The following is a 16,601-nucleotide window of genomic DNA, read 5'->3' as shown; positions in this document are numbered from 1 at the left end:
TGGTTGCTTTTGTTTACTAGTGGTGGTAGGCTTTGCGTCCCGGAGATAGTGTGGGTTCCAAAAAAAAGTCTGAGCTGTGTGCCTTTGAGCTCTGACTCTGACCTTTCCAAGATCATCAATCAGTTCAAAACGAACCATATACTATACTCCTAGACTAGATTGGAAAGATTTTGTTCATATGAGGCCCAAGGCCAAAAGCAAGAGATACCGTATCCAACTAAGGCCTTGTTTAGTTCCCAAAAAATTTTGCAAAATTTTTTAGATTTCCCGTCACATCGAATCTTTAGACGCATGCATGAAGTATTAAATATAAACGAAAATAAAAACTAATTGCATAGTTTGGTCGGAATTGATGAGATGAATCTTTTGAGCCTAGTTAGTCTACGATTGGACAATATTTGTCACAAACAAACGAAAGTGCTACAGTACCTATTTTGCAAAAAATTTTGGAACTAAACAAGGCCTAATTGTTGGGGAAAAAGGTGTGATGTCCTCGCTCCAGCAGCCAAATTAACTTGGGTTCGCTCAAGCCTCGTTCAGGCGCTGGTTTTTCCTCGGCACGCGAACTCCCAAGCGAGAACAAAGATTTTTCACTTCACCAAATGGGGCTAAATTAAGGTCTTGTTTAGTTCACTCTCAAAACCAAAAACTTTTCAAGATTCTCCTTCACATCAAATCTTACAGTACATACATGGAGCATTAAATATAAATGAAAAACAAAAACTAATTGTATAGTTTGTCTGTAAATCGTAAGACAAATCTTTTAAGCCTAGTTATTTTATGATTGGACAATGTTTATCAAATAAAAAACAAAAGTGATATAGTATCAAAATTAAAAAAAATCTAAACAAGGCCTAAAGAACGGTAGCAGTTCAGCGCTTGTGGACTTGTAAACCTGTCCGTTTCAGACACAGCTTTCGGGTTCAGCCAGGCTCTGTCCATCCCATCAATCTAGAACGAACGATCGAACCTGCAGCAGAACATAGCCCGTCGTGGCCTATTGATTTGCCCGCCGGAGCCGGACCACCAAAATTCCTCCATCGGCAGTGTACGTGTGGCCTGGCCGGAGCTAGACAAGTCCAACACGTGCCCTATAACCGTGACAAGTTGCCTCGAAATCCACCACGGCCTTGTTTAGTTCAATCTAAAAACCAAAAAGTTTTCAAAATTCCCCGTCACATCGAATCTTGTGGCACATGCATGAAACATTAAATATAGACGAAAACAAAAACTAATTACACAGTTTAGCTGGAAATCACGAGATAAATCTTTTGATCCTAGTTAGTCCATGATTGAATAATATTTGTCACAAACAAACGAAAGTGCTACAGTTCCGAAAAGTTTTCATTTTTCGGAACTAAACCAGGCCCTAAAATGATGCGATATGAACGATGCCCACAGTCCAGAGGGAAAGCAGAGAGACTCGCAAGTTGCCAAACGGCGTTTGACCTCGCCGAAGTAAACGCACGGGCTTCCTTTCCAAACTCCTGCACTGCGCTTCGCTTTATTAGGCGAAACATGATGTCAAGTGTGTTGACACACACACACATACTGCCGTCTCGGGAAGACAGATACTGATGCATGCATGCCCATTGCCCATTGCCTTGCCCCCACGACGACAGCAGCAGCACCAACCAAGCCATCGAAAGGTAAAGGTCTTCCATAACGCGTAAGCCTCGGCGATCGCACAGGTACTACGGGGTACGGGCCGCCGGCCGCGCCCCCTCCTTTTTATATATCACAGCAAGAGCACAAGAAACCGAAACAGAGGAACCCAGGAGAAGAGAGGAGGCGGCAGCGGCAGACCCCACCAGACAGTGAAGCGTCGACCGACCGAGCTCCCCGCTGCTGCTTCCATGGGGAACTGCCTCGGCTCGGAGGAGGCCGAACTGGTGGAGGTCGTGAAGAACTCGGGCCACCATGGACAGCCCCGAGGTACTGTACCAACGCATGTCTGGATTGCATTTCCTGCTTACTTTCTGCTAGCAGCCTTACGTAGACGGTGCGACATGATCGTTTTATTGCTTTGATTCCTGCATCGGTTTAACTCGGCTGATTCTCTTGGTTTTTGACACGATTCATTGAGCTGGAACAGCTCGAGGTTCAGGTCTGCTACCTCCATCCAAATCCCTATTGCTCATGAGTCATGACCGATCTCTTTGTTTCTCAACAGCAGCTACGACGGCAGCTCCAGCCATGGTGGCGGCACCCAAATCCGAGGGTTCCATGAGCTCATCAGGGCGCCCCAGCAGCAGCAGGTCTCCTGGCTCGTCCATGAACAGCAGCGCCACCACGACGGGCCGAAGCGGCAGCACCAGCACCAGCAGCGGCTCGAGGCCCCTCGCGTCCGCCGCCGCCGCCGACGCGTACCACCAGGAGGAGCGGGAGGAGGGGAGGATCCTGGAGACGCCCGACCTCCGCATCTTCACCTTCGCGGAGCTCCGGGCCGCGACGCGCAACTTCAGGCCGGACACGGTTCTGGGCGAGGGCGGGTTCGGGCGGGTGTACAAGGGCTGGGTCGACGAGAAGACCATGAACCCGACGCGCTCCGGCATCGGCATGGTGGTCGCCGTCAAGAAGCTCAACCCGGAGAGCGTGCAGGGCGTGCAGGAGTGGCAGGTGCGTCTCGTTCATCGTATGAACACGCCGCCGCGATTTTCTCCAAGCTACTGTGCTACTCTTCTACTGGCAACAATCAGCTCGCTAGTTTACCAACCGGAGTTTGCTTCTATTTTAGATTTGGACTAGCTCTACGAGCTGAGGACCGTAGGCGGTAGCAGATTCCAATCCCATCCATACCGCGTGTTCACGTGGCCGGCGGCCGGTGCCCCAATCCATCGTTTTCAAATGTTCATATATACACACGCGAATGCCGCGCCGCTTTGTTGTGTCTTTGCGTGGGAACGGCATACAATAAGCTGCGTAGGAGCTGGCGCCGACCTGGCGGGCAAGCCTCCGGCCTGATCGCTTCAGTTGCCTTGCCGGCGTCCCCGCGGGCCGGCCGGGCCGGGGGGGAATGCGCGTGGCGAGGGCGATGGGCGACGCCGCGTTCGCCGACTGATTCTGATCTATCCACCCTGCTTAAATTCTAACCCGTTGACGTTTCTGTGGGAGTTTTGCAGTCTGAGGTGAACTTTCTGGGGAGGCTGTCGCATCCGAACCTGGTGAGGCTGCTGGGCTACTGCGTGGAGGACAGGGATCTCCTCCTCGTGTACGAGTACATGCCCAAAGGCAGCCTGGACAATCATCTCTTCAGAAGTGAGTCCTCTTTTTTTTTTTTTTGGTCTTTGGAATGTCTATCTTCTTTGTCTACTTCCTCGCAAGTACACACTGATTGTGTTTTGATAAAGACTGGGTGGACTTTGTTGAAAGCTACGGTATATGCTGTTTAGCTCTTTTTTTTTTGTGTGTGGTCCCTTTCTTTTATCGAGATCACAAGATGCATGTCGTCGCCATCAGCCATCGCAGGCTATAGCTCCGCTTTAGTGACTTGTTTTTTTTCTTTTATCATGAAAACAAGTGTACTAGAAGGTAGAATAACAAGGATATGTTGCGATTAAACAGAGGGCGGCTCCTTCGAACCAATGTCGTGGAACCTTCGGCTGCGCATCGCCATTGGCGCCGCGCGTGGCCTCGCCTTCCTCCACTCGTCGGAGAAGCAGGTGATCTACCGAGACTTCAAGGCCTCAAACATCCTCCTCGACACGGTACGTTCGCGGTTCTTCGATCGCCTCATGTCTCTCCCTCCTCCCATCCAATAAAAAGGACACAACAATCAAACCCATGCTCTTCCCTGCCCTCCCGCTCCCGCAGAATTACAACGCCAAGCTATCCGACTTCGGTCTCGCCAAGAATGGCCCGACCGGCGGCGACAGCCACGTCACCACCCGGGTCATGGGCACGTACGGCTACGCTGCGCCGGAGTACGTCGCCACAGGTACACACACGCGCACATATTATGTACTTAACACACCGTCCCACCAGTCCACCCACCTTCTTGGCTCGCAATCAAGTCCACCAAACTTTCTGGGTCTCCAGGGCACCTGTACGTGAAGAGCGACGTGTACGGCTTCGGCGTGGTGCTGCTGGAGATGCTGACGGGCCTGCGGGCGCTGGACACGGGCCGCCCCGCGCAGCAGCACAACCTGGTGGAGTGGGCCAAGCCGTACCTGGCGGACCGGCGGAAGCTGGCGCGCCTCGTCGACCCGCGGCTCGAGGGCCAGTACCCGTCCAAGGCGGCGCTGCAGGCGGCCCAGCTCACGCTGCGCTGCCTCGAGGGGGACCCCAGGAGCCGGCCCTCCATGGCGGAGGTCGTGCTGGCACTCGAGGAGATCGAGCAGCTCAAGGTGCGGCCCAAGGGCGCGCCGCGGGACCACCGGGACGAAGCAGCGCGGAGCAGCCACGGCCACGGGCGGTCGTCGCGCCCGAGGTCCGGGTCCGGGTCCGGCCGGGCGGGGAGCAGCAGCCACCACCACCAGTCTCCGAGCATGAGGTAGCTAGCACGGCTGCCGCCGGCCCCGCACTGATCGATCTGACCGGCAAATTTTTTGGAGGGCATCTCCCGGCGAGTGGAAGATGGTAGATGGAGCATGTTTGCGAGGTGCTTTGGTCGCTGTTGCTTCTGCTGCTGCATGCAGAATTGCAGATTGATGAGGCCAGAAGGGCCATGTATGTCTGTTCGATCGTAGATGGCCCAAATGTTGGCTCTTGTACACAGGCGCATGATTCTGGAGGATATCTTTCCTCTCAATCATCTCCATTTGCCAGATTTTGTTGTGTGCATAGGCTATGTAGTTTCAGCCTTTCAGGAATCTACTAGTCCAATGTAAAATAAGTCAATCGCTATTAAGGAAGATTGATAGTTTCAGCCTTTCAGGAATATATACTAGTTCCATGTATAATCAGTCAATCACAATTATTCAATCGAGTAAAACCGGAACAAAAAATTACCTGGACTAACTCTGGTAGTCAGCCCGATCTTCAGCTTGTGTCTGGACTCGGTCATATACCTGGCGCACCGTCCAAAATCCCAATTGCCAAGGACAGTCCTAAAGTAAACAGGGAGAACATATAGGGGTAGGGGAGCATTGTGAATGCGAAGGTGTGTTGTGGAACGAATACAAATGTGAAGGTTCTTCTAACTAGTGTTATAATTTGTTCGCTTGAGAGAGCTTCCTGATGTTAACCAAAAAAGTCAGAGCTAATGATGCAAACAAATGGCTTATAGTTCTAAGGTCCTGTTTGGATCGATAGTACTAATTTTTAGTTCTTAAACTTTTAAACAGGCGGACTATTAGTCCGCTAATTATAGACTACTCCCTCCATACCCAAAAAATATGACGTTTAGGACATGATTGTGGTAACCAAGGAGTAACTAATTAGGGGTTAGTTTTCCTTCTTTGCCCCTAATAAATGGAGTTACGGCTGCTCTCTGTTTAATAAAGTTAACCATCCCAGTTGGATAGTGCGCGGAGGATTCAATGCTGCGACGTAGGTTCGAATCCTAATAGGCTCACTTTTTTATTTTGCACGGCAAGGATGAAAGTTTTGCGTTTTTGGTGCCTGCATTTTCGCTTGACAGTTTTGCATTAGCGCATGCATTTTCATTTGGCAGTTTTGCATTCGCGTGTTTGTTGCCTGCTCACTCGTTTAGAACAAGAAGAGCGTTGTTTGAGCTGCCTATTCTCCACGACGGAGTCCTGCGCCTCCAAGTTCAGCACATCGACGGAGTCCTGCGCCTCCAAGTCCAGTACATCGACGGAGATAGAGTCGATCGTGCGCCTCTGAGTCCAACCCATCCACGAGCGTGCGGCGAGCTCGCCGCGCAGTGAGCTAGCGGCAAGCGTGGAGGCGAGCGAGCCATCTCTAGCGGCGAGTGTCCGGACGACCTTGCAGGCGAGCGAGCGTGAGGAGATGGAGACGAGTGTGCAGTGATGGAGGCCATCGTCATCTCGAGTCCGTTGCAAACTCTGCATCGTCCAGCACCTCCTCCATGGCGCAAGTGACCTTCATAGCACTGGACTCCATGGTGCTTCCAACCTTCATGGAGTCGGACTCCATGGCGCGCGCGAGCAACAAAGCGAAGGAACAGGCGGCGAGGAACGATGGTGAACTAATCCTAGACTGTGCCGAGCGGCGAGCGAGCGTGCTGAGGAGATGAAGGAGGCAACCTGTAGGCAAGCGTGTTGTGGCCTGCGGTCTGCCTCGACGCGAGAGCCGACGGGGCAGCGACGAAGCCAACTGAGGAGACACGATTAATTGCGAGCGAGCTGTTGGCGAGCGGCCGAGCGCAACAGGCCTGACGGCAGGGGCAATCACGTCCTAAACAGAGCATGCGGCTGGCCGACGTCAAGTTTTACGAAAACTGGCCTTGGGTCTAGGACGTTATGTATTCTAGGTACGGAGGGAGTAGTTGTTAGTTCACTGATCCATTTATAGAAGTTAATAGGACAAGTTGTTAATCCTGGCCCATCCAAGCAGACCCTAATTTATTTGGGAGGAGAGGGGGGCTCCTGCTGCATAGCTCTGGCGGTGTGTCGTAAGAATCGAAGCTGAGGAGATCCTTTGTAAACGAGGCCAAAGAATCCATCAATTCGGAGAGAAAAGGGCCCTCCCAAATGGGCTAAAGAAGGCTAAAGAATCCTTTAATGAAACTAGAGGTAGAGCAGCCAGTGAACCTGAGGTCGGCCCACAGTTTTTGCCGGCCCGGCGCTCTCGTCTCCTGAGGGTTTTTTTAGTTCCACTTCGGCGCAGGAATGTCTACTGTAACCGATAATAACTGATTTTTTTTTTGAGCAGCGATAATAACTGATCAGAACAGGACCACGACACATTATGTTGTTCCGACCACCGGGCCCACACATGCGCATAGCGCATCGTGTCATCACGAGTTAAAGAGTACTACAGGACACCGACTATTCTCTCCCCGTGTCTTCAGTCGACGGGCATTGCTCGTTTTGCAGCTCCGATTCCCTGAACGTTCATTAATCGTACGTATAAACTCAACTTGGCACATGCCGGGCCCATTCAGCTTGGTCTCACACCCATCACGTAATGTCGTGAACGAAACCGGATACGACTACGATCTGCCTGGCCCGCCCTCTGCACGGCTGCACACACTGCAGATCTCTTCAGTCGTCAATAAAGAAAAGAGGGAACGCGTCGACGCAGACGAACATTCCTGACCAAGGCAAGTGGGGAACTGGGGATGAATAATAATCTCGCTAAAAACATTGTCAGCGATGCTGGACCAGCTTCTTAGTTGTTATTATTAGCCTGCGTGTTTGATTGGAAGTGGACACCACGGGTTTCAGTCCCAAAAACTATTGCAACAACAACGCATCACGTCACCAAGTTCACATCGTTGGTGTGGTGTGGTGGTGCCCAGGGAAACGTACTCCAATGCAATGCACGCATACTATGGTGTATGGAGCCGCCACGGTGCGCCGCACGCTGCAAACAGCGACGCCGGGAGATGTCAAGACGACAAGGGCACCGAAAAGGCCCCACCTGCACCGGCGTAGTACAGTCCGATAGCTCATCGGTAGGTCGCTAGGCGCTGCTTTGGGTAGCGCGGGGCAACACTTGTCCAGGTCAGGTCCTCAACCAACAAATGTCCCCGGATGGATAGAGATCGTCCCGTTCTCCTCGATCGGGCTGACCTGAACGCCCGCCGCCGGCGCGGGCTCCCTTCGCCACCTCGCTTGCTCGCCCCGAGGTCGACGAGACGCGTGATGCGCGCGGTCACCGCAGGGCGCAGGGCCTACGCCTACGGCGTTGCTCTCTCAGCCTTGCGTACGTGCGTGCCGCTGTACTACGGGCGGAGTACCGTACTGTAGTCGCGTACGGGCCGTGAAAAACCAGATGCATACGGTGGAAACACAACAGCAACCGTCCAACACGGTCTGATCACTGATGTGCGGGGCAATGCTGCAGGGTCACCGGTCAGCTAATAAAGGATGCGCGCTGTCACGGTTGGCAGTGTCTCCTGCTCACGACCAACCAGCCGTCACTGTTACCGCCTTGTTCGCAAGTTTAATTGTCGACTGGTAAGTTTAATTGATTGTCGACTGCTGCCGCCGTTCAGCAACTACCCCTGCAGTTAACTCGGCAGATTTGCGACCTCAACGGCTCTTTTCAGTCGGAGCAAACCATGTGCGAGTGCGACGGGGGACTCATAAATTTGGGAGGACTGTAGGTACTCACTCGTCTAGTCAACTTGCAAGCATACGTTACGTCTACGAGTAAAGTACATCCTCAACATTAAAGTTATAACTTACTAGCTCATATAAATTTTAAAAAATAAAAAAAATAATGAATTATAGTACTATAAAAAAACGTGTGAACATAGTGTGCTTAAACTCTTATGAAAAGATATCTTGCTATTCTCTCTTATTGTTGTTGAATAAAATATTCTATAAGCTACTCCCTCCGTCCTATAAAAACAATAGAATTGGTGGTCAAACTTTCTTAAGTTGACCAAAGTTGTAAAAAGTATTAGCAACATTTGCGTCTCTAAGAAGTTTGTTATAAAACATATACAATGATCTACTCCTTTCGTTCATTTATCAGTCATTTTAGGGTTGTGCAGTGACTAAAGAAAAAATAATTCGGCCAATAAAAGGAGTTGTATGTAGACGGTTGAATTAGTTAGACCAATAAAAGTAAGGATGGCAGCGGAGCGGTTTCGAGTTGGATATCCGCAGGTTTTGGTTCTCGCCGATTCGGATTTGGAGATTATTTTTCACCCACGGTTTTTGGGTTCGGGGCCTCAAAACCTATCAGATTTGGTTTCGGGTTTGGTTTTCCACCTGTGGATATCAAATGGATATCCAAAATAAAACATTAGAATTAAATTTCATATTTTATAATATGCTAATAATAACTTGTTTACTTAGATTATTAAATTTACTCTAAGCTAACTCACAAAAGTATTTATTTTTTATTGCCTCTTGTTTATACATATAAATATGTGTGTATATATATCATGTATATGTTTATAGAACGTCCTTATTGCTATTACTATGTTGCCATAGAAAACGGGTTTCGAGTATCATTCGGGTTTTGGGTATTCGCAGATTTGGTTTTGGGATGGATTATCACTCGAATCGGTGTTCGGTGTGGTTTCGGGTTCATGTGCACAGAGACTTCACTCGATCCAAATCTACCTGGTTGCCATCCTTAAGTGAGAAGAGCCGTATGTGCTTGGAAAAAGATAAAAATAGTGATCTGATCCCCAGCTTGGATGACTCATATTTTTGGAGATTTTTTCGGTAAGATGACTCCGATAAATGGATGGAGGAAGTATCTAAGTTACTAATTACTCCCTTTTGCGCTTCCTAATAAACAACTTTGACTAAATATATATTAAAAATAATTAATGTTTACGGTACATAATTAGTATCATTGGAAATATCTTTGAGACTAGTTTTTATAACAAATTTATTTAAGGACATAAATATTGCACGTACTTTTTACAAATCAAGTCAAACTTGTGGTATGAAAACAAAAAACAACAATTAATTAATTTGGGGCGGAGGGAGTACATTATGTACTAAGAATATTAATTTTATATAAATATTTGTTCAAAGTTAAAAATGGATGGTTGATCTCTCAAAAAGGTGAGAATGATACTTTTTGTGACGGAGGAAGTAATTGTTTTAACACTATTGGAGCTACTTATAAACTAGGAACCGTATGAGTTTCATGGGGATGAAACTCATTCATTTAATGACCCTGCCAAATCAGTAATTTTGTTTATGTAGCACTCTATTTAATGTGCATGACACTCTCATAAAACATGCATTGAGACTGATCTAATGTTCAAACGATAACAACTCATGGATGGTTTAATGCGGTAGCTTCAACTTCCATCTATTCAGATTTTAGAATCTAGATAGTCGAAGTCAGTCGACACAAACATTTAGTCTAGTTAGGGTACCCTCGACAGTATAAATAATTGACTTCCTAGTTCATATGAACTTAAAAAAAAAGAGTAACCTAACACGCTGGTATACAAAAATGTACGCAATATATATAACTCTTCATGAAGCGCGGATTTATTATTATTCTCTCTCCTTCTTACTAAATAAATTTTTCTAAGAGGCATGTAACCAATTATGCCCATAGTGAAGCAAAAGAATGCTGGAGAGGCAAAGAACGTCCAAATCGGCTATCATCCATCGATTCCTTGGGTCATAAAAGGGTATATATTTTTTTAATAAAAATTAGCTATTTTTTGAAACTCAAATACAATAATTTTAAAATCGTTCAGTTTGAAAACACGTATGATATGCCTATAGATTTATATTGGAAAATATTACAAATACTATCTCCATCTTAAAAAAAGGTTGTGATTTTAGATGCAATTTTTTTGTTAAACTGCCTAAAGTTTGTCAAATATGTATATATGTAGAAATTTTAACGCATATCATACCAAATAGGTATATATAAAAAATATCTCAGATAAATCCTATGATTTTTATTTAATAGCATATCATAATTAATAATTATTGATATTTTTATATAGTTGGTCAAACTGAGATACATTAACTTGATACTATCACTGAATTATATTCAATTTTGGGCAGAGAGAGAGAGAGAGTACTACAGATATTACTGACTTCAAATAAAATTATATACGTGGACAACATACAAAAGTCAATTATGCTAAGTATATGTGGAATATTAACTGAGGATACAGGAATATTGTACTACTGTACCTTTTACAATCTGCAACTGAAAGGTCCAAATGGCTAGAGGGGGGTGAATAGCCTATTTAAATTTTCTATAAACTTCAACCAGACAAGTTGATTAGTAAAACAAAAAGCGAAGCTATTCTAGCACTAGCACAACTAAGCTATGCAAGCCACCTATACAAACTAGTACAAGGCTAAACACTAAAGCACAACAACAAGAGAACTAAGCTAAACAAGCTACACAACTAGCAAGGTATGCACAAAAGTAAAGGAGAGGTGAGTGATTGTTATACCGACGTTGTAGAGTAGAAATATAGCCAATCAATCAATCACAATCACAAGAGAATCCTCGGCAAGAGATGACACAAGATTTTTTACCGAGGTTCACTTGCTTCCCGGCAAGCTACTCCTCGTTGTGGCGATACACCCACTTGATGGATCACGAGCTAATTGGCAATCCAAAGCCAAACCCTCAGCGGGTGCCGCACATCCACTCACAAGATGGGGATCCTCCAAGCCACGAGCAATCCACTAGAGTAGCCAATTGCGATCTCCCGCGGGGAAGGCTCAAGAACCCCTCACAAATCACTTGGTGAGGCTCGAAACAATCTCCAATCACGAGCTCAACACCACCGCTGCTCCAAGCCGTCTAGGGCGTCGGGAAACACCCAAGAGTAACAAGAAATCCGCAGCAAACTCAAGAATCAAGTGCCACTAAATGCAACTCTCAAAGCAATGCACTTGAATCTCACTCAATCTCACTAGGATGAGCAATCAAGCAAGGAGATGAGTGGAGGGAGTGTTCTCTAGCTCAATGTATGTCTCAAGTAATCAAATGTGCAAGAGTTGACCTCCCAAAGCCGGCCACCAACTATTTATAAGCCCCTCAAGAGAACTAGCCGTTGGCTGTTTTCACTGGGCTGTAAACGGAGGCACCGCACGCTACTAAGTGAGCACCGGACGCTCGACTCCCTGCGTCCAGTGCACTGGAGTTGGCCACGTGTCCTCTTTGAATCTCGCGTGTCAGATCCTAACGGCTACCTGCAACACACCGGACGCTCTGCAAGTCCACACCGGACGGTCCGGTGCTCACCGGACTCGTGCGCAGAGAGGGTGTCAAACTCGCGACCTCACCGGACGCTGGGCACCGGACGGTCCGGTGCTCACCGGACTCGTGCGCAGAGAGGGTTGCAAAAACCCCTCACACCGGACGCTTACCACCGGACGCTCTTAGAGTGCGTCCGGTGCTTAACCCTAGCAGGGTCAATCTCACCGGACGCTGAGGCCAGCGTCCGGTGCCTCCGCACTCAGCGTCCGGTGAGTGTTTCTCAGTGAGAAAACACTCCCGCGACTTCTCTAAATTTCCCACCGGCGCAATAGAAAATATACACTTATTTTTCTCAAAAGCGCCGAATCCCGCCTCGCAAGCTCGGCGGGAGGGAGAGAGGAACCCACACCCCTCTCAACCCTAGGAACTCCACCTCCTTTGTAAATGTGCTAACACCAACAAGTGTCCACCACCAAAGTGCAAGTGTGTTAGCTTTTCACAAACATTTTCACCAAAGGAGTTAAGTTAGCACTTTACTTGATCCTAATGCATATGCTCAAGATATGGACCTAGTAGCACTTGATTCGAGAGATGACCGTGATTTCCCCTCTTGATAGTCGGCTATCTATCCTAAACCCGGTCAATCACTTCTCTACTCATCTTAGACCGGCAAAAGTACAACCCTATGTTTATACCTTTGCCTTGATAATTTTGCTCCTCGTCTATCACCATGATCTCCACTTCATGCTTCAACTCTTTGTAATCATGTGGCCACATTTCCATGCCACCATGCTCCTTCATCACATGTGTTGCTATGCCTAACTCAAGTCACTTAAACAAAAGGCATTAGCAACTTGGTGTCATTAATTACCAAAACCAAACTTGGGCTTTCAGCAACTCACTTAGGCCTTGTTTAATTCCCAAAAAAATTGGTTTAAGACACTGTGACACTTTCGCTTTTATTTGACAAATATTGTCCAATCATAAAATAACTAGGCTTAAAAGATTCGTCTCGCAATTTACAGGCAAATTATGCAATTAGTTTTTGTTTTCGTCTATATCTAATACTCCATGCATATGTCGCAAGATTTGATGTGACATTAAATTTTGAAAAGTTTTTGGTTTTTGGATGAACTAAACAAAGCCTTAACTTAGCTACAATTACTCCTGCTAAACGCTCAACCCCCGTCCACCCATATTCCCGTTGGTTGTTGTTTGGTTGAGCTGGACTGCAATTGTTGACAACGCCATCGGTCACAGACCAGAAACTCGTTACCGCTCTGCATTCGGTGTCATCCGATACCCATTAGTCGGTTTGGTTGATTGTGTTAAAGTTTAATAAATATTATAGTATTTTCGTCTTATTTAACAATTAGTGTTTAATCATAAACTAATTAGTTTTAAAAGATTTATCTCGTAAATTAATCTTTTGTGTTTTTAGTTTCACAAATAGTTTATATTCAATACTCTATTCGTATATCTAAATATTCGATACGACGGAAATTAAACTTTTACCATACTCGTATTGGGGAACACTTGAAGCGATTGTGCAGTTTTGTTTAAGCCGGTCTCAATGAGAGTTTCATGTGAGTTTCATTTACATTAAATAGGTTGGCACATAGACGTTTTTTATGACATGACTGTGTATTTAAAAAGAGAGAAGAAATGAGTTTCTTTTGACATGATTATCACCTCTCTATGAGTCTTGGAATTAAATGTCCATAAAACTATGAAATATTGAGAATGGATGTTTAAAACTCTGAAATGAAACTTTTCATTGAGAATAGATGTTTTATCCTAAAACTGTCCTTATCGGACCATCCCTGAAAGCAACTCGACATTGGTTGCTTTGTTAGCTCCAACAGCCAACGATTCGGTTTCGACCACTGTCAGTGTCAGCATTGAATCGCTGGATACGACACTGTGCGGCGCTGTACAGTACAGTTTTTTTTTTTCAAAAACGTGCGTTAGCATTTTTGTTTTTTATTTTATAAATATTATCCAATCATGGATTAATTGAGCTCAAAAGATCCATCTGTATAATTAGTTTTTATTTTTATCTATATTTAATGTTTAATGCATATACCACAAGATTCAATGTGATGATAAATCTTGAAATTATTTGGAAACTAAACAAGGCCATAGTAAAGAGCAGGACCAGAGACAAAATTTTTAAATCTAGTTAGTAGTACATGTCTAATTTTAAAAACTTTTAGCATCTAAATAAGGCCTAACTGAAACCTCTCAGCTGTAATTTCGCATACATAGGACACGCCATAGCTCGCACCAACAATTAATCTTTCCTAACAGCCGGCGGGATGCTGGATCAGGTGTCACCTGCTGTACACCATTCAGCAGTCCTTCCAACAACCCGTCAATAAATTGTTGGACCCAATTCTTTCATCAGCCGCTCTGGCGTTGGCGTGCCCTCCAGGTCCACATTCCACGCTTACGCTAGAGTGCCGCACCAGCACCAGGGGAGAAAAAGAGCGTTGGTCCAGTCTCCCTGCACTTTCCGCCAAAAATGCCACCAATCGTGAGGAGTGGAGCATTCTCTCCTCGCCTTTTCGGAGCACTGCCTGGCGCCCTGGCCTGTGATGTTGTTGTGATAGAGATGCGAGGTTATCGTCAAGCGTTGGCGTGGCACAAATGGCCTTCTAGAAAACACGGAGCAAGACAGGCGCCCCCGGCACTTGGGTTTTGGGTCCTCCACCACCGGGGAGGAGGTGGATGGATGGATGATGGATCTGGTTGATACGAAAGCGATGCCGCCGCCCCGCACAGCCTTGGTGGGGCGAACAATCATTAGTGGCCTGCATGATGATTCACGAGCCTGGACCTGGTTGACGTCTGTTTGGGTAAGCAGTACGTAGGCGCAAGCAGCGACAGAACTTCGATCTGCCTTCCACGGTCGTTTTACACGTTTCGTTTCTCCTCAAACAGCACTGGCGCAACTCATTGTTTTATCTCATGTTTATTTCTTCCTCTTCCACACTTAAGTCGAACTATTGGTTCTCAACGGTTCACAGCCACGCCAAGCTATGGTGCCGCGCCGTCAAAGTTTATAGCCAAGAAATCCTATGTCTAAGGTTCGGCAGGGAAATAAAGGGCGTGTTTGGTTGCACGCCGCAACTCGCCACACCAAAAGCTCGGCAACTTCGGCGGCTGCTTGGTTCCCGTATAAACTTTGGCTGCCACAACTGTCATTTTCCTCCTTAGCTTGTCGTTTTGTCTGTGGTGAAGGCGTGGCGTGTCGCGGTCATTCTTCTCGCCACACAGATGCGGCGCTGCCGAACCTATAGCGTGGCTGGCCGTGGCCCGCATCCAAACACCCCCAAACTCCGTGTGTTATGGCTGCCACTACTACCAAACAACACCTTCGATTTTCATGGCCGCCATTAGCCGTTGTGTGACGAGTTATGGCTTACAACCAAACATACCTTATATAATTTGGTAGCCACTCATAACCTATAGATCACCGATATCTCAAGATGATGACATATACCCATATCTGATAGTATCAAAAGATATGACTGTAAACAAGAGTTTTGATTTTCCGATGCTTCAAGTTGCCAATATCATATTGGATGAGCTTGAGTTTAAGGGTATGATATGTGAAGATGAATAGTATTAAACAACTACATATTTAAGCAAAACATATTTGGTCTTATGGTAATGTTCAACTGTTGAATTAATGTTTTTATTGGTCTTGACCGGCAAGTGGAGACCATATATAGTGTTTTACAACTGGCTAAGCTGTCAACATTTACCGTGTGTTTGGTTGGGGGTTGGAGCGAGCTGGGTTGGGTTGGACCCGTCCCTACGGCTGTTTGGATGGAATCCGAGGTGAGTTGAGTTGGCTCCAGAAGGAATATTCGCGTGAGATGCGGGTTGGTTCCGTCCGCTGAAATCTGGCGGACGGAGCGAACCCCCGTTTCTCCGTCGAGAGCGCCGTGACAGACCCACACCCTTGGCGAGGACCCTAGGCAAGGCTTGCACGTGAGGCGGAGTTGGTCCGCGGCAGAGCTCGCCCGCGCGGCCGCCTCTGCTCTGCCCCCGAACGGAGGTAGAAGATAAAGGTCACCGGCGCAATTTAGTTTCACTTTCCGGACCTTTATGCAAAAGTGCCATGGCTCATAGGTTTTACAGATCCGGCCTTGTCTAATTTCTGAAAAACTCAGGGTCTTTAACGAAAAGTGTCCTCACTAACGCTGTTATCTTGCCACCCAACCTGTTTTTCTCAATTTCTTCAACCAAACAAGACATGGATTCAATCCGTCCTCAAGATCATAGTTGTAACCAAATAATGGATGAGCTGGCTCCGTCCCTAAAATGAGGGTTGGATCCAACCCAACCCACCCATCTTGCAACCAAACACACGGTTAGTGGTAGTTGCTACAGTAGATGACAATTTTTTGTTTGCCGTCGTAGACTGCAGCTGCAACTTAAAAATCTATACAACGAGCAGAACCAATTTTATTATAGTACCAAGTCAAATCATTTTAAAATCTGAACAAATTTATAAAAAATTGAAATTGTGATATCAAATAAGTATAATTAAAATTTATAATAAGATATATTTTTTTATAATAAAACATACGTATTTTTTTTTTAGAATCGGCAGAGCTGTAGCTGTTGTTGTACAAGGTGCCAAATCTACTGCAGCCAATCCACAGCAGTCCAGATCGTTACACAAAAATCACAGCCTAGCAGGCCTAAATCTAGTCAAACATTAAAAATTTTGATACTGGAGTAAGCTATAATTCGTCATTTTCTGGACAGAGACATCATATATAATATTATATACTACTAACTTCAACGAGGGACCAATCCATCGGAAATCATCACGTATCAGT

General features: G+C 46.3%; 1 protein-coding gene across 1 annotated transcript; it reads left to right on the top strand.

Moving 5' to 3' along the window:
- On the top strand, nucleotides 1,502-4,915 carry LOC8057582 (probable serine/threonine-protein kinase PIX13). Its single transcript, XM_021463170.1, has 6 exons — nucleotides 1,502-1,935; nucleotides 2,174-2,619; nucleotides 3,123-3,258; nucleotides 3,565-3,707; nucleotides 3,814-3,937; nucleotides 4,039-4,915. Exons 1-6 carry the CDS (start codon nucleotides 1,857-1,859, stop codon nucleotides 4,494-4,496), a joined length of 1,386 nt encoding a protein of 461 aa, XP_021318845.1. The 5' UTR covers nucleotides 1,502-1,856; the 3' UTR covers nucleotides 4,497-4,915.

This window comes from Sorghum bicolor, chromosome 6, assembly GCF_000003195.3.
Source record: "Sorghum bicolor cultivar BTx623 chromosome 6, Sorghum_bicolor_NCBIv3, whole genome shotgun sequence".
Taxonomy (NCBI): domain Eukaryota; kingdom Viridiplantae; phylum Streptophyta; class Magnoliopsida; order Poales; family Poaceae; genus Sorghum; species Sorghum bicolor.
Note: the sequence above shows the minus strand (reverse complement) of the source record. Positions and strands in the feature narration are given on the sequence as shown.